We start from the raw sequence: 18,601 nt of genomic DNA on the forward strand, positions 1-18,601 counted from the left end.
CGATGCACATCCAGGGAAGGGACGTTGAGAGAGTGGACTCTTAGTACCTGGGTGTGCATCTGAATAATAAACTGAACTGGACTCATAACACGGATGCACTGTACAGGAAGGGTCAGAGCAGACTCTACCTGCTGAGGACACTGCGGTCTTTTGGAGTGAGGGGGCCACTCCTGAAGACCTTCTATGACTCTGTGGTGGCATTAGCCATCCTGTATGGTGTGGTATGCTGGAGCAGCAGCATCACGGTGAGGGACAGGAAGAGACTGGACAGGATCATCAAGAAGTCCAGCTCTGTCCTGGGCTGCACTCTGGACACGGTGCAGGAGGTGGGTGAGAGAAGGGTTCTGGCTAAACTGACATCCATCATGGACCAGGACTCTCACCCACTGGAGGACTCACTGTCTGCTCTGGAGAGCAGCTTCAGTAGCAGACTGATCCACCCTCGCTGTGTGAAGGAGAGATATCGTACATCCTTCCTACCTGCTGCTGTCAGACTGTGCAATCAGAACTGTTGTCCACGTCCCACTACAGTCACTCACCCACTGCATCAGTGGTTTATATAGCAACCTGCTCTGCACAATATCTGTGTAAATCTGTGAACAATCATGTATATTGTTACCAGTACAAATATTATACCCATTACTGTGCAATAACCCTGCAATGACATCATACTCACTCCAACTGTACTGTACTGCTTTGTACTGTGCCAACACAAACTGTTCTGTAGTTGTATTCTCGCTTATCTGTACTGCTGTTGTGAGAAGTAATTTCCCCACTGCAATACAATTAAAGGTTTTCTTATCTTCTTTATACCCATGCGGCTCCCTGGCAGCATCTTCAAAACTCAAAACGCCAGCGTCGACGTCTGCAGCTTATTCTGGGAATTTTTAAATAAAATAATGTGCATGCTGTTTAGACTCAGCATTTGCCCATATTCATACTCTTTTGAAAAACATTTTAAGTTAAAAACGTAATGGACATGTTTCAATGGCGTCTGTATTTGGTAAAAAATGTAACCATGTCAGGGTGTTCCAGAGCATGAAACAACAAAATGTCCAAAATGATTAAATTACTCTGCCCTCGCGGAAACAGCTTCTTCTCGTTAAAAGAAACAGGCAGTCCTACAAATTTTATTCATTTATTCATCCTCTGCAATTCCCCATACATGGGTTGAAAAGACAAAAAATATATCTATACAATATTATCAGACGCAACTTCGGTCACATATTTACAGTTTTTCAAAAACCTTTTTACAAAACATATTTTACCGCCGCTGCTGGGGTCCACAAAAAAGGAAAATGAGCTTTTCACCCCAGGACAAAGCCCTCCCCCACCTCCTCCGTTGCTGGTTCCTGAAAATAGCATCTTGAAAAGATGCTATTTTCCTTCTTTCAGGCTTTCTCACTATTTTAGTCTGAATTAAATTACACCTCTGACTCAGTTTCCCCCAAAAGCTTTTCAAACAAGTCTTCGCCACTTGTCTTCTAGCAGGGTTTAATCTGATGTTTGCAGGATCTAAGACAATGGCCTGATTTTCGGCATAGTCATCAATGTATTTTTGCCTGCTTGCAACATCCAGAGTGTCTGGATACCCGCTGGCTTCCTGCTTCCCCTTGAGACAGGTTGAGATTTATTCTTTAAAGAGAGAAGTACCCTGCTCTTTGAAATGCCACACACCTCTATGACCTCTGCTACACTGTAACCCTTCTGTAGCGCCTCTCGGGATCTCGGGAGAAGGCCAGACGCGCCGCATCGCTGTGCTGCACTGACCATCCTGATGATTCAGCTCAGCACAGCTTCTGTATGGAGTGATCACTAAGCACCCTATGCTGTATCTGTAAGAAAGCACAGAAAAAAAACAAGCCGCAAAATTAAACGTGCTGCAAGAAATTGGCGTACCATGCCATGAAGTCCTCACGTTTCTTTAGAGTCATTTGATCGTATTCATAACATTCAGGAGCTGGGTATGGCCTGACATAATTCAGATTCTCCCTAGAGGTGAACTTGTGTCAAAATGGCGTAGTGAGCCATAAACACTGAACCTTGGTACTTTTTAGCCCTGAAGCACTTAACACTACCCAACCCACTGACGGGTCCAGAGACCTTTTTTTGAGGGCTTCCCACAGACTGGTGCAGAGACCCACACATTTCAGCCATCATCCTGTGAACGTCTTATATTGTTCCATAAATGGGGCAGTTCCCCCCACGGCAAGGGGGTGTTCACCCTAAGCCACTTCAACAAAACCTGTGTTTTCTGTCACAGGCTTTGCTATGGTCATCCAAACTGCCTCTCACGGAGACATTAAAATGCACAGTACCAACATTTCTTACTGTACTATACAATCTTACTGTTGTATCAGACAGGCGCAGTTGCCTGCTTCGACCAGAGGCGGCACAATGAGGAAGGTGTCAGATAGAAAATCTGACTGTTGTCTTGCACTTTTCCATGTTAGCTCATCAACAGTTTTTTTGGGAGATTTATTGATAAAATGCAAATAAAAAAAACATTGTACACACATATTTGTAAATTACAATAAAAGGTAAGTTTTGTTTTGCAGGAGGGAGGTGCCGTGGCATTGTCAGGCCTGTAGCTCCCAAAACATTGTTTTTTTTCATTTGCATGCTTCCTAAATGTGCATTTTTTTCTACAACTTACCTTCTCTTTATATTTATAAAAGATGTGAAGATGTGATTTTACCAATAAATCCTCCAAAAGCAAAAATAAAAATCAGCTTTTATATTTATTTACAAACATATAAAAAAATGTTGTTTTTGCATTTTTATGAATACAAGTAAAACACGGGTCTCATTATGTAGCACATGCAAAAGGGAGTTACCAGAAGGGCCCATAGCACCAAGTGTGTCCTGCACACTTGAGAGAAGCAGCTTCCCCCGCTCTGTGGCTGAGCAAATTCATTTACATGCATTGAATACAAGCAAGCGCACCCTCCTTTCCGTCACTTGGTGCTATGGTGGGCTTGAACCTGGTTAGCCTGGTAGCTCAGTTAGTAGCCACTTGAGTAAGGGGTGCAACCAGCTGCTAAAACCAAGCAAATCTGTTAAGTAAACAATCGGAGCAAAATAAATAAGAAGCAGGGATGTACCTTAGGCTAACACATTCATAACTAAACAACTTTTGTACTGTGGTTTACCTTGGAGATTAATACTAATACCAATAGTACCAATAATAGTGTTAAGGTATGTGCACATACTCATACAAACATATACATATCATATACATACATATGTGCATTGTTATACATATCACATACTACTTAATAAAAGTCATGACATACAACACCACAATTTCCATATTCAAATATTATTGATATTGGTAGTGATAAGTATCAGTAATACTTACAGTTGGATTTGGAAAGTGTCCCACTACAAGGTTAGTAAGGCTGTAGCTTGATATTATTCACCCAAAGGGTGAGGCACACGTTGGTGCATGAACAATGCCACTTGTGGAAGCCAGGGCGATGTGAGGGGCTCGGCCACTACGCCCATCCAACAAGCATAGGAAAGAATCCTAGCAGCCAGGGAGCCCACACACCTTCAGTTCCAGGAGGGCAGGTGTTGCCACCCAAGCCGCCCACACAGAGCCCCCCAGGCAGAGCTGCAGCAGCCACAGAGACAGCACCCGAGGTCAGAGTGGGCCTCCGGGGTTCAACGCTGTTCGCCCCATGAGAACCAGGGGCCCGAGGACCCACGGTCCGTAGAGAGCCCGCCAGGAGATGCCCCTGCGCCCAGAGTGGGGCCCACCCCCAGTCCACCACCCCTACACGAGCGGAGCGGGGCCTACCCCATCGGCCCGACCTCATCCCCTGGCACCACACCGGCCTGCAGCACAAGGCCAGCAATTGGTGGGGGTCAGCTGAAAAGAGACCACCCAGGCAGGCGATCATCGTACCCCGGGTGGAAAACCGGACCCGCCACACTCCAACCGCACCACACGCATACAAACTCACACAGACGCATACACCCACCCACATGTACAACACACATCATCACATCAACACACACACACACACCATAAACTCTCTCACAACAAACTAGTCAATCATACGTGAACCAATGCACTCTCAGATACATTCTCGCTCCCACACCATTCGCTTGATCACATTTGTGGGGAGGGTAGGTCTCCGGCCTGCTGTCCATGTGGCCCCAGGCATGGACCGCAGCTCCTCCCGAGCCCCGCCCAACCCCCCCAACCCGGGGGAGGCAGAGGGCAGCAGAAACGGTACCCCAGAACCCTGTAACCCAGCTTGGATGTGAGTGTGTGAAACCAAAGTGCACTGAAGGTGGGTGACACCTCCAGGAGCACAACCGCTGGCTGACGGTGTGTCCCCCGGACAGTGCCCCCCCTCACCCTAAATGTCTTTTTGCAGTTAAAACTGGGTGGTGATCTCTCCACCAGGGCCAGTGGGCGAGGCCACAACTGGCCTCAGCCCCAGGCCCCAGTGAAAGAGCCCACCCCGGCCCTAAATGTATGTGTATGTGTATGTGAGGAACTTTGGGAGATGAATTCATTCTCCCAATGAATGAATTCAATTCTCCAAGGGGTCCAGCAGACAGAGCCATCAATGGGAGGGCTCCGTCTACTGGCCCCCCCAGAAGGAGCACCCAGATTCTTGGACGAGTGTGTATGGCTAATGCAATTAAAACTGCAGAGCATCCCACTTGAAAGGGATGGAACCACTTCCCGGTAGCCCCGGTCCCTCCATCAGCAGGACGCCCCTTGCAGACCTAAGTGGATGAATGTGGAGAAATGTAATTGGGAAGCAGAGCACCAGGGTCCGCAGAGCCAGGTTCCCGACTGGCTCTGCTACCCATCCCACCACCCCCCACAACCCCCAGCCAGGAAGAGACAGCCGAGACCCAGGGACCGCAGTACTGGCTCTGCTACCCATCCCACCACCCCCCACAACCCCTAGCCAGGAAGAGACAGCCGAGACCCAGGGACCGCAGTACTACTGCCCAGGCGCTACACGCAGCACAGCCAGAGCCATCCTCACCCTTCTTTCACACTTACCCATTCTCTCGCTCAAGTATGCCCATGCTCGCCCCGTGTAGTGCTACACTCAAACCCACACAAATACTCTGCGGTTGTGCATTGAGGGCCAGCCTCCGCCCAGGGCCCAATCAAGGTTCTAGCCTGAGTAGTCCGCCAACCCCCCCTGCAACAGGCCCGAGCAGTCACCAGAGGGCGTCGGACCACTAGGGCAGGCAGCACCCCACCTGAGCAGGGGCAGCGCCCCAGGGGAGAGACACCCCTCCGGGCACAGGCAGGCACCCCCGGAGGCAGTCCCCCGGACGCAGGTCACCCAGGTCTCCACCCCCAGGTCCGCCCCCTGCACACCGGCAGGGAGGCCCGCCTCCGCTCCCCGGAGACAGGCACACGCCAACCCTCAAAATGGCCCTACTCCGGCACAGGACCGCCAGTCTCAGCAGCCACCACACCCCTGCCGCAGGGGACCCATGCGGCCAGCCCAGAGTCCACCAGTCCCGCTGTCCTGGTTCCTTAGATTGGCAGGCACCCCCAACCACCAGTCACCCCCCCACCACTGTGCCAGACATGACGCAGTACCCGAGCCCCACGCATCCTTACCTGGAAATGGAATCAATCAGAGTATAGTTTTGGTCATTGATTTGATGAAGCAGACAATGTGTCTAAGGTGGTATAATCTAACAAGCTGTTCTGGTACTGAGTAATGCTTAATTTGTTTTTTAGTTTTCTAGTTCATAAGGATGATTTTCTTTGCGACACAGACAGGCAGAAAGAAGTGTGTGTGATGAGTTTGTCTCTAGATCAAGCCCACTTAGATCTCCTAGAAGACAAAGTGCAGGGGCCACTGGGATTGGACAGCTTAACTGGGTTGACAGGTGTTCACATACTCTTTGCCAAAATTGCTGCACAGGTGAACATGACCAGAATGCATGTAGGAATCTATCTGCTGTGTTATCTGTTCAGTGAGGGCAAATATTTGAGTTCGTGAGACCCATTTGGAACATCCTTGGTTCTGTATAGTGAGTTCTATGAAGAATTTTGTATTGTATTGTATTGTAAATTTGTATTTTTTGTCATTCTAAATAAATCAGAACATATATTATTCCAGAACATGTAATTAGTGGTGATGTTGACATCAGCTTCCCATTTAAAGATCGGAAGGCTCACTGTCTGATCTACATTGGAAATTAAGATACAGTAGTACGTCGCTGACTGAACATTTTTAATCCTGCAGCCGGCTGAAAAACATCAGGACGCTAGTCTCGTTTTAACCACCACGTGGCGCAGCGTTGATTAGAAGCCTCCAAAGCACTACAGCGTAACTAAGGTCCGACTGTTCATTACCTGTAACACACATATTACACCAGACCTATTTTACTATTAAGTTTTTACTATTAAGTATCTGTTGTGTGCTCAAACGTGGGAAGTATGAAGGGCAACAACTTATTGATGGCTTACTTATTTTCTGTTCACTGCAAAGTTATAATTGTTCTGTGTGGTTTAAAACAGGCAGCGCCACAGCAGCAACACATTCTTGTTTTCATTCTCCTCAGCTCTTTCGTGTCTTTAAATAGAAGGTGTCTCTTAAAAATATGTACACACCCACCGCTCTAACATCTGATACAACATTTTGGCTTCACATAATACCAGGATTATGCGTCGCGGTTTAATTAATATAATTTTAATGCACATGGCCAAGTAAAGACGTAGAGCGCAGATCATCTGCGACTACAGCCGCTTATTTAGGCTTTAAACTTCCACAACTTGTTAATGAATGTTTTCCAATTGTCGTAGATTTTACGTAAATAACCGTAATAATCATAGGATTTTTTTTTCCAGCAGTTGTCGATCGTAATTTTGACAGGACGCCAGAAATCAGCAGATCTACAGCGACGCATTAAAGCAACATGTTTGTTCCTACGCGTTTACTCTGTGTCTGCAGAACTGCAGTTTGAATTGTTTTGACTGTGCGTGTCATTGTAACTGAGTGGCTGAGATCACTTATTCCGCCCATGTACGTCTCAAGATTTTCATTTCCCATCCGTCCATCCAGCCACTTTCACCTGCGTTTTCGTTTCTCTTCCGATGAGCGGCAAACAGATTTTAATCAAAGCACCGCCTTACAAACCAATAAACCAGGCAAAAATATTTGTTTTTTACAAAAAGACACGGAATTGGAGTTAATATGTTTTTATTGTTTAGAGACAAACGGAAAACACAAAAAGTCGTTCTCTTGTTACCTCTGCTTATAATTTGGTGGAGACATCAAACTCTTACACAAACACGTGACGTGTTTCGGAGTCATTTGTCCAGACAGAGAGTGACCAATACACAAATGTATGGATGTGCAAATGCAGGCTACGGGAGAAACGGGGGAGTGGCGCACTAGATGTAGCGTGAATTTGTTTTGACTGTGCATGTCATTGTAACTGAATGAGTTGCTGATGTGACTTATTCGGCCCGTGTATGTTTCAAAACCTTGATTTCCCATCCGTCCATCTATCCACCTTCACCGGCGTCTCCTTTCTCTTGCTATGGGCGGCAAACAGATTTGAATAAAAGCACCGCCTTACAAACCAATAAACCGGACAAAAATATTTTTTAACAAAAACACACGGAATTGGATTTAAAGCTGTTTTTTTTCGTTTAGAGAAAAACGAAAAACAAAAAACCTCTACTTTTAATTTTTAATCGAAGCTCATCCGTGGATCGGTCGCGGGGCAGCAGTCTTAGCAGAGAGCTCCAGACTGCCGCTCAATGAAACACAAGATCGAATGATATGTGATGGGTTTCGTACTCAGTCTCTGCCTTACAAGGTGGGATCGTGTTGCCAATGAGGAGGTGCGCAAGAGGCTGGGAGTGGCCCCCATCAAAAAAAAAAAAAGAGATGGACAGAATTAGGGAAGACATGAAGATCGTCAACGCGTCCCCGGAAGACGCCCTGGACCGAGCCAAATGGAGACGACTGTACCCAAGAGCTGACCCTGCAACAGTGGGAACAAAGCCAGGATGAAGAAGAATTATTGTTTTACAATAGCCATACTTACTGTCATGGTTGTAATCGGTCAGCGGCCCTGGATGAATCTCGGAGTCTTTTTAGAAAAGAAAAACCTCTTTTTTTCAGCACATCACAGAATTGAATGTCATTCAACCTATATTACTGTATGTAATAACTGAACGACGAATCTAAGAACCGATCCGTTCAGGAAGGCGTTGAAGGTGTGCTGAGCTGGCAGATGCTGCTGCTGCTGTAGGGGCCCTTCCTCTTGAGGAAAATGTTGGTGCTGGCACCGGTCTGACGATGACAAAGAGTTCTAGAGTCTAAATGAAATTGAATTGATATATATATATGGGGGTTTCCGGTTCGAATCCCCGTTAGGGCGAATAAGCATCCAGTGTGGGTCCTTGGGCAAGACCCTTCAAGCTACCGCCCCCAACCAGAAATTGGGTACGAAGCCCCAATAAGCACAGATACGCTGAGCGAGGCAGCGACTGACCTGAAAGATAAGATCATGGCGAGATTGAACAGGCAACCCCGAACCCCACTACAACGGCTAAGTGAAGTACCATCAGAAAGTCTCATGGAAGATGTGAATGCAGCATTGAGAGTGATCCCTACCACAACAATCACAGAAACCAATGAGCTGATATGCGCTTCAGCATCAGTGATCCTAGAGGTGCTTGGCTATAAGAGCAACCATGGGAGCCACGAGAAACAATAACCACCATGGAAACGAAGGTTGGAGGCAAAAATCAAGGCAGCTCGGAGGGAAGTGAGCCAAATGACAGAGGTCCAGAGAGGTGCAACGAAAAGACCGATGCCCAAAAGGTACAGCCAGATGACCATACCTGAAGCACTCGAAACTGCCAAGCAAAGGCTACAAGCCTTGGCCAGCCGCCTAAAGAGATACACCAGAGACAACGAAGCCAGACGAATAAACCGGCTGTTCACAACACAACCCGCGAAAGTGTACTCTCAATGGCAGGGTAATAACAGCAGAGCAGACCCACCAAGGCTGGAAACTGAACAGTACTGGAAAGTGATATGGGAGAGGGAGGCATCACACAACGGCAATGCACAGTGGCTGGTGGATCTGAGGGAAGATCACAGCAACCTCCCTGAACAGAATCCAGTGACTATCACAGTGGCAGACATGAACAAAGAGTCTCAGGTATGAAAAACTGGACAGCACCTGGCCCTGACATGATCCACGCCTACTGGCTAAAGAAGCTCACTGCAATTCATGAGCGCCTGGCAGCACAAATGAACCAGCTGCTAAGGGATGGGACTCACCCTGAATGGCTAACCGAAGGGCGAACGATCCTGATAATGAAGGATCCCTCAAAGGGTGCAGTCCCATCCAACTACCGGCCAATAACCTGTCTCTCCACAACATGGAAGCTCATGTCAGGCATCATCGCAGCTAAGATAAGTGGGCACATGAGTCAATACATGAGCGAAGCACAGAAGGGCATTGGTAAGGATACCAGAGGAGCCAAACACCAACTCCTGGTAGACAGAACAGTCGCCCAAGACTGCAGAGTGCGACACACCAACCTGTGCACAGCCTGGATCCACTACAAGAAAGCCTATGACTCAATGCCACACACATGGATCACTGAATGCTTGGAGCTGTACAACATCAACAGAACTCTAAGGGCCTTCATTGCAAACTCGATGAGGTTGTGGAGAACCACCCTTGAAGCCAATGGGAAGCCACTTGCCCAAGTATCCATCAAATGTGGCATATACCAAGGAGATGCACTGTCCCCACTGCTGTTCTGCATAGGTCTGAACCCCCTCAGCCAAATAATAAGCAAGACTGGCTATGGATACCGACTCCGGAACGGGGCCACCATAAGTCACGTCCTCTACATGGATGACATCAAGCTGTACGCCAAGAGTGAGCGAGACATCGACTCGCTGATCCACACCACCAGGATCTACAGCTCGGACATCGGGATGTCATTCGGACTCGAGAAATGTGGGAGGATGGTGACAAAGAGAGGCAAGGTAATTCACACAGAAGGGGTCTCACTCCCAGAAGGAACAATAGCAGACATTGAGGACAATTACAAGTACCTTGGAATACCACAGGCAAACGGCAACCTTGAACAGGCAACAAGGAATGCGGCAACAGCCAAATACCTCCAACGAGTAAGGCAAGTCCTAAGAAGCCAGCTCAATGGCAAGAACAAATCCCGGGCATTTAGGATGCATGCATGGAATGCATGCATCCTAAATGACCTCTTGCAGCAAGGGTATATGCAGGATGAGCTAAGGGGCTAATACTGGAAGGCTGACTGCTCAGAGTTTTACCATCTGCTTACTCACTCGCTCACCGCATATAGACCCATGACAAACGCCAGCCCCTAGTTTCCAACAGCCGAGTAGCTGGCACAGAGGTGTGATTGCCTACTAAAGCCTGACAGGGTGGGAAGGAAGAATGCCTTGATGCCTTGAAGAATGCCAGTGATACTGTGAGCGCAGGCTAAAAAGCAGATCCATCTAGCACCGAACAGGATGAGAGGAGTGCGAGTGCAACACTCCTTTGACATGCCTACATGATCTCTAACCTGAGAGGGTGTAGGAGCAGCGCACCTTGCAGACCTTTGACATTCAAGGTTAGAGTGCAGGTACCCCCTGTCTTTGCTTACCCTTGACACTGGAGGGCAACCTGTGACCTCAGGTCAGGGTGAAAGGGCAGGTGACCTTTGACCTAGAGCTGTCAAAATTAACGTGATTAAAAGTTGTCTGTCTTTTGTGTGTGTCATTATTGTTACATACCACTGTTGGTACAGCCATGGAGTTACTTCTCGGTCATGGTAGAGCTCTCCATTGACATACAGTTTATCGACGGTGACAGCTCTGCAGCTTGCTGCCCTGAACCTCTTGTGGATGGGGAATGCTAGGAGGCGTCGGTCAAGGAACTCCTTAGGAAACTGATTGAGTCATTACCCCTAAGCTGTCTGCCCCGGCTCTTATCTAGTTCCTTCTGCTTAAAGCCATGAAACTTTGAAACGATGGGCCATGGATGCTGGCCATCCTCTTGTTCTGGAAGATTCATCTGTCAGAAATTTTTCCACTGTGGTTTCAACGTATTCCTTCATCTCTTCTGTAACACCAGGTTGTCTCTTATGCCGCGGACCTGCAGATCGATGATATTTTCTTTTATTCTTCTTATTTTGTTCTGGAAGATTCATCTGTCAGGAATTTTTCCACTGTGGTTTCAACGTATTCCTTCATCTCTTCTGTAACACCAGGTTGTCTCTTATGCCGCGGACCTGCAGATCGATGATATTTTCTTTTATTCTTCTTATTTTCTGCAGCTAGCCGAGATACGTCCTCCATCAGGAATGGCACCGTTCCCTTCGAGGTTTCGTTTTTGGTGGCAAGGGAAACCACCTGCTGCTGGCTGAATTCCAGGGACTCTTGGGGGGCCTGGAACTGTTTGTGAACATGCACTAGCGCCAGATGTGCATCGAAACTTTACCTGAACCAATATTTTTGTCATCATGAAGGCAGACAAACCATGCATCATCACACTCAGGTTTGTTATCACCATTTAGGTCATGAGCAGATCTCCTCCCACTCCAGAAATTGCCTGTAAGATACATCTTGGTCTCGGTTAGGTCACACCTGGATTTGGGGATCCTTTGCCATGCCTCCTTGCAGATCCTCTCCAGTCCTGTAAGGTTGGATGGTAAACGTTGGTGGACAACCCCCCCGATAGCTCAGTTTGACCAGACAGCCAGCTCTAATAAGGGTTCTGGTTGTCCCAAACATCTTCCATTTAAATATTATGGAGGCCACTGTGCTCTTCGGAACTTAACTGCAGCTCTGAACTCTTCAAGCAGTTAATTTGACCTCATGATTCTCATTTGCAATTTGCAGTTGAATCAGTATAATCAAACACATCTGGACTCAAATAAAGGTGTAGAACTATCTCAAGGATGATCAGAAGAAATGGACAGCACGTAAGTTCAATAAATAAGTGTCACAGCAAAGGCTCAGATTTATGACCATGTGCTATTTCAGTTAGTTCCATGTGAAATTTCAGGTTAAAGAGAGATAAAATTCCCCACTGTGGGATCAATGAAGTTTCAATTATTATTTTCTTCACTCATTTTTTTAACAATGTTACAGTCCCAAGTGTTTATGGTTTTAATGGGGTACTCTGTCTGACTATCCCTATAATAAACATGGCCCCTTTTTAATCTCTATCAGTCCATGCAGATTGTGTTCTGCAGACAAGGTGGTGCAGCTTCGGGGTGGGTGGGGGAGGGGGGTGGCGATAATAGTGAGATGGACAGTTGGCCTTGGGATGGTCCGATAGAAGACTTCCTAGCAAACATGCTGCAACAATAAAAATGGAATGCGCAGCTGAAAAAAATTTGCAGAAAATTTTTAATTCACTGATAAATTCTAATTGACCCTTAAATTTTATCACGTTCCCTCAGTAGAAAAATGAGATAAATTGTAATACTTTGGTCCTTACTTGCCCTTCATAGCCATATCCTGCTGCTCTCCATCTAAAGAGATTTCTGCATTCTCAGTGCTGATGTTGTCTTTCTTGTCCACATTGTTGCTTATGGGATTATGGGGCCCACTCCTCAGATCGGTGTGCTCTGAAGGCTCTACAACAATAGAGGGAAGCCGCTCTCTTCGACAAAGGAATTCTCCTGAATAGGAAGTGTTATTTGAATCTTTATCCATGTTGGCTTCAGGAAAAATCTGAAAAGGTTTATTTTATTATTATTCAGAGTAGTTTTCTATATATTTTTTATGCTAGTTTTTGTGATCTTGTGAAAAAAGTCAAATTAAAAATGTCAGTCTATAAAATAATTTGAAGATTGCCTAAGTAAAAGAATGTGTAATTCTGTTTCATCAGCAAGCTGTCATGCAAGGTTTATACAAGGAGACCAATCTGTTACTGTACAAAGATAATATCAAAAGAATAAACCATATTAAAAACAGCAAATGCCATTTAAACAAAAAAAACTGTAATAAGATTAAAACATCTCTTTAACTGTACCTGATAGGCTGATAGGCTGTCTTTCCTCTCAATTGGAGTCTCCATCTGAGATTCTACTTGTGTGAGAATACCGCTCACACTGCAAACAGACAAATGTACACAAATATTGGTCCCTTTACACCTGATATTTAACCTTACTGTACCAGCAAAGTTCACGTTGCGTTGCTGCAGGTCAACATAATTGAACAAAGAATTCAGCTTGACTTGGATGTAGTTATAGGAAGCTGAATCCACTGCAAGAGCATGCTAGTTAGAAAAATCATTGAATCCCTAACTTAGCTGAGTTGAAGATAAAGATGCCGAAGAGCTAAAAGTGAGACTTTGATGATAATTCCCTAAAAAAGGCAGTGTGTTTACATTTGGGGAGGGAATTAACAGGCAGAGTTTTCTCCACTGTGTTTATTTTAATCTGAAGAACCTAATACCTTAAGAGACTTAAACAGCAGGTGACTCCTCAACCCAATATGGAGAAGAAATAAAACATCTGACAGGGTAATAAACAAAAATTTATTTTTATTGGTTAAACGATATGAAGGTTTCGCCATTTTTTCCCCAATAAAGACGCAAACAAGAAAAATGATTAGTGCATGTTTAGGTTTACTGTTGAATCACATTTAAATTAGAAATCTACCTAAAAGAAACACTCATTAAAGTGTGACATTAAATGTGCCCAGGTAGTACCAGAACACAGTAAATGGCCTAGTAGCATAAGGTTAACTTTGTTGATCCCAGCCTCGTGATGTATAAACCAGTTCTCACATATTTTAATGTGTGTAGTAAAAGAAATATGACACTTTAATCAACTGTTGTCTTTAAGGAAAATCTACAGTAGCCCTGTTTTTACTAGAGATGACTAAACACAAATCCACACTGCGCAACATGCATCTTTACAGTAATTTCATCAGTCATTAGGCTTACCTTGAATTAGCAGGTATACAGCTCATCTTCACAAAGGATCACAACAAGAACGTGCTGGACTACTTCTATTGAAATTAAGGATCTGTATTATTACTTACTTTTACTTTTTCATTTTTTGCTTTCCAACAAGCTTTATTCCTGCCATCACCCCCTCCCTGCTCCGCGTCTCCTCTCCCTTCATAATGCCTTAGAGTTCTTTAGTGACGCATGCAAAGTTTCACATTCACATGTACATGCAAAATGGCTTTGTAAGCTGACAGGCTTACTGTCACCTTCAATTACACACTAACATCTGAATTAGCAGCAGGCGCTTATATATACACACTGATTAGGGATAAGGGGTGATATATATAGTGATTAGTGGGAGCACATTTTAAAGATTATTTTACATAAGTGTTTTGACAAATAATTCCAACTATTCACTATTCAGTATGAATTTTACATAATCCATAAGAAAGACAGTGACCTTTGCTGCATCTTAATTTGCTTTATGCATTAGTGTCTTGACAAATGAGGAGGATGACCTAGTTTTAGTTTACAGTAAATCCATATTCACCCAATAATTGACCCAATAATTTTAAGATGCAGCAGCCATGGATAACTGAAAGGAGTAACTGATGATACCAGTTGGAGATACAGCACAGTGCTGCCACCCTGTGATAAATAAGATAAAATCAAATTGTATAGGTGCATTTTCAAAACACTAATATATATATATATATATATATATATATATATATATATATATATATATATATATATATATATATATATATATATATATATATATATATATATATATATATATATATATATATATATATATATATATATATATATATTTTACACACACACACTCTATTCTCACCCCCCGTGGGTGGTTTCATCCACTTTCCAAGCTCGGGTCCTCTACCAGAGGCCAGGGAGCTTGAGGGTTCTGCGCAGTATCCTTGCTGTTCCTAGGACTGCACTTTTCTGGACTGAGATTTCTGATGTTTTTCCAGGGATCTGTTGTAGCCACTCCTCCAGTTTGGGGGTCACAGCCCCTAGTGCTCCAATCACCACAGGCACCACTGTGGCCTTCACCTTCCGAGTCTTCTCCAGTTCTTCCCTGAGCCCTTGGTATTTCTCTAGTTTCTTATGTTCCTTTTTCCTGATGTTGCCATCGCTTGGTATTGCCACATCCACCACTATGGCTTTCCTCTGCTCTTTATCCACCACCACAATGTCTGGTTGGTTCGCCATTACCATTCTGTCTGTCTGTATCTGGAAGTCCCACAGGATCTTGGCTCGCTCGTTCTCTACCACCTTGGGAGGTGTTTCCCACTTTGATCTTGGGGTTTCCAGTCCAAACTCTGCGCAGATGTTCCTGTATACTATGCCAGCCACTTGGTTATGGCGTTCCATGTATGCTTTCCCTGCCAGCATCTTACACCCTGCAGTTATGTGCTGGACCGTCTCAGGGGCCTCTTTGCACAGTCTACACCTTGGGTCTTGTCTGGTGTGGTAGATCTGGGCCTCTATGGCTCTGGTGCTCAGGGCCTGCTCCTGTGCAGCCAGGATGAGTGCCTCTGTGCTGTCCTTCAGCCCGGCCCTTTCAAGCCATTGGTAGGATTTGTTGAGCTCAGCCGCTTCAGTTATGTTCCGGTGGTACATCCCGTGCAAGGGCTTGTCCTCCCATGATGGTCCCTCCTCCAGCATCTCATCCTCTGTGCTCCACTGCCTGAGACATTCACTCAGCATGTCATCTGTCGGGGCCTTATCCTTGATGTACTTATGAATCTTGGATGTTTCATCCCGGATAGTGGCTCTCACGCTCACTAGTCCTCGGCCTCCTTCCTTGCGGCTAGCGTACAGTCTCAGGGTGCTGGATTTGGGGTGGAACCCTCCATGCATGATGAGGAGCTTTCGTGTCTTAACATCTGTGGTCTGTATCTCTTCCTTTGGCCACCTTATTATTCCCGCAGGGTATCTGATCACTGGCAGGGCGTAGCTGTTTATTGCCTGGGATTTGTTCTTGCCATTGAGCTGGCTTCTTAGGACTTGCCTTACTCGTTGGAGGTATTTGGCTGTTGCCGCATTCCTTGTTGCCTGTTCAAGGTTGCCATTCGCCTGTGGTATTCCAGGGTACTTGTAACTGTCCTCAATGTCTGCTATTGTTCCTTCTGGAAGTGAGACCCCTTCTGTGTGGATTACCTTGCCTCTCTTTGTCACCATCCTCCCACATTTCTCGAGCCCGAATGACATCCCGATGTCTGAGCTGTAGATCCTTGTGGTGTGGATCAGCGAGTCGATGTCTCGCTCATTCTTAGCATACAGCTTGATGTCATCCATGTAGAGGAGGTGACTTATGGTGGCCCCGTTCCGGAGTCGGTATCCATAGCCAGTCTTGCTTATTATTTGGCTGAGGGGGTTCAGACCTATGCAGAACAGCAGTGGGGACAGTGCATCTCCTTGGTATATGCCACATTTGATGGATACTTGGGCAAGTGGCTTCCCATTGGCTTCAAGGGTGGTTCTCCACAACCTCATCGAGTTTGCAATGAAGGCCCTTAGAGTTCTGTTGATGTTGTACAGCTCCAAGCATTCAGTGATCCATGTGTGTGGCATTGAGTCATAGGCTTTCTTGTAGTCGATCCAGGCTGTGCACAGGTTGGTGTGTCGCGCTCTGCAGTCTTGGGCAACTGTTCTGTCAACCAGGAGTTGGTGTTTGGCTCCTCTGGTATCCTTACCAATGCCCTTCTGTGCATCGCTCATGTATTGACCCATGTGCCCACTTATCTTAGCGGCGATGATGCCTGACATGAGCTTCCATGTTGTGGAGAGACAGGTTATTGGCCGGTAGTTGGATGGGACAGTACCCTTTGAGGGATCCTTTATTATCAGGATCGTTCGCTCTTTGGTTAGCCATTCAGGGTGAGTCCCATCCCTTAGCAGCTGGTTCATTTGTGCTGCCAGGCGCTCATGGATTGCAGTGAGTTTCTTTAGCCAGTAGGCGTGGATCATGTCAGGGCCGGGTGCTGTCCAGTTTTTCATACCTGAGACTCTTTGTTGGATGTCTGCCACTGTGCACTTGGTGCATGAACAATGCCACTTGTGGAAGCCAGGGTGATGTGAGGGGCTCCGCCCCTACGCCCATCCAGCAAGCAGAGGAAAGAACCCTAGCAGCCAGGGAGCCCACACACCTTCAGTTCCAGGAGGGCAGGTGTTGCAACCCAAGCCGCCCACACAGAGCCCCCCAGGCAGAGCTGCAGCAGCCACAGAGACAGCACCCGAGGCCAGAGTGGGCCACCGGGGGTCAACGCTGTCCGCCCCATGAGAACCAGGGGCAAACACTCCCCCTGGCGGGAGGGTCGGCCTGAGAGAGTAGAGCCCGAGGACCCACGGTCCGTAGGGAGCCCGCCAGAAGATGCCCCCGCGCCCAGAGTGGGGCCCGCCCCCAGTCCACCACCCCCACATGGGCGGAGCGGGGCCTACCCCATCGGCCCGACCTCATCCCCTGGCGCTACAGCGGCCTGCAGCACAAGGCCAGCAATTGGTGGGGTCAGCAGAAAAGAGACCACCCAGGCAGACGATCATCGTACCCCGGGCGAAAAACCGGACCCCCCACACTTCAACCGCACCACACGCATACCAACTCACACAAACACAGACGCATACACCCACCCACATGTGCAACACACATCATCACATCAACACACACACACACCATAGACTCTCTCACAACAAATTAGTCAATTGGTCTTTTCATTGCACCTCTCTGGGCCTCTGTCATTTGGCTCACTTCCCTCCGAGCTGTCTTGATTTTTGCCTCCAACCTTCGTTTCCATGGTGGGTACTGTTTCTCATGGCTCCCTTGGTTGCTCTTATAGCCAAGCACCTCTAGGATCACTGATGCTGAAGCGTATACCAGCTCATTGGTTTCTGTGATTGTTGTGGTAGGGATCGCTCTCAATGCTGCATTCACATCTTCCATGAGACTTTCTGATGGTACTTCACTTAGCCGTTGTAGTGGGGTTCGGGGTTGCCTGTTTAATCTCGCCATGATCTTATCTTTCAGGTCAGTCGCTGCCTCGCTCAGCGTATCTGTGCTTATTGGGGCTTCGTACCCAATTTCCGGTTGGGGAGATGATGAAACCTCCCCTCTGACCTGGCGTCCTGGCTCCCCCTTGCCGTAGCATTTGTGTTGTACCTAGTCAATCTCAAGTTGTGATAGCAGTTGCCGTTTGTGGATGTTGGAACACTGAGCTACTAGTTGCTTCGCCGTCAGCCTTGAATGTGGGTTTCTCCGTTCCCATTCACCGCACATTCTTTGCATGTAACCCCTCTGACTAGGGTTACTTGAGTAGTAGCATTCCAACAGAGCCTTGTTCTCGCATCTCAGCCATTTCTTTCTTGTTCCAGTAGCCCACTTCTCGTCAAGGTGCTCTGGTTCCCCAACACCTGATGCAGACCTTGTTAGACCGGGCGACGTCTGAGCCGGTATCTCATGTGGTTCATTGTCTCTCATGATATGAGGTAGGCGGTAGCTTGAAGGGCCTCGCCCAAGGACCCACACTGGATGCCTATTCGTCCTAATGGGGATTCGAACCAGGAACCCCCCCGTATGCAAAGTCATGCGACTTTACCAATTGAGCTA

At 46.6% G+C, this 18,601-nt stretch overlaps 1 protein-coding gene across 5 annotated transcripts; it reads right to left on the reverse strand.

Annotated features, from left to right (window-relative positions):
• Positions 1-1,122: 1,122 nt before the first annotated feature.
• LOC114869498 (uncharacterized) lies at positions 1,123-14,696 on the reverse strand. Of its 5 annotated transcripts, none has more exons than XR_008692490.1 (5): positions 13,963-14,696; positions 13,045-13,123; positions 12,508-12,743; positions 10,797-12,392; positions 1,123-1,835 (listed from the first exon to the last, which is right to left on the reverse strand). XR_008692490.1 is itself a non-coding variant. In XM_055502161.1 (4 exons), exons 2-4 carry the CDS (start codon positions 13,087-13,089, stop codon positions 12,233-12,235), a joined length of 441 nt encoding a protein of 146 aa, XP_055358136.1. In that variant the 5' UTR covers positions 13,090-13,123; positions 14,061-14,696; the 3' UTR covers positions 10,234-12,232. The 5 variants fall into 5 exon arrangements, 3 of the variants coding, with proteins under 3 accessions (XP_055358136.1, XP_055358135.1, XP_055358134.1); XR_008692489.1 differs by lacking the exon at positions 1,123-1,835 and adding an exon at positions 7,183-7,992; XM_055502161.1 differs by lacking the exon at positions 1,123-1,835 and having other exon boundaries at positions 10,234-12,392; positions 14,061-14,696.
• Positions 14,697-18,601: the final 3,905 nt, after the last annotated feature.

This window comes from Betta splendens, chromosome 14, assembly GCF_900634795.4.
Source record: "Betta splendens chromosome 14, fBetSpl5.4, whole genome shotgun sequence".
In the NCBI taxonomy this organism is placed as follows: domain Eukaryota; kingdom Metazoa; phylum Chordata; class Actinopteri; order Anabantiformes; family Osphronemidae; genus Betta; species Betta splendens.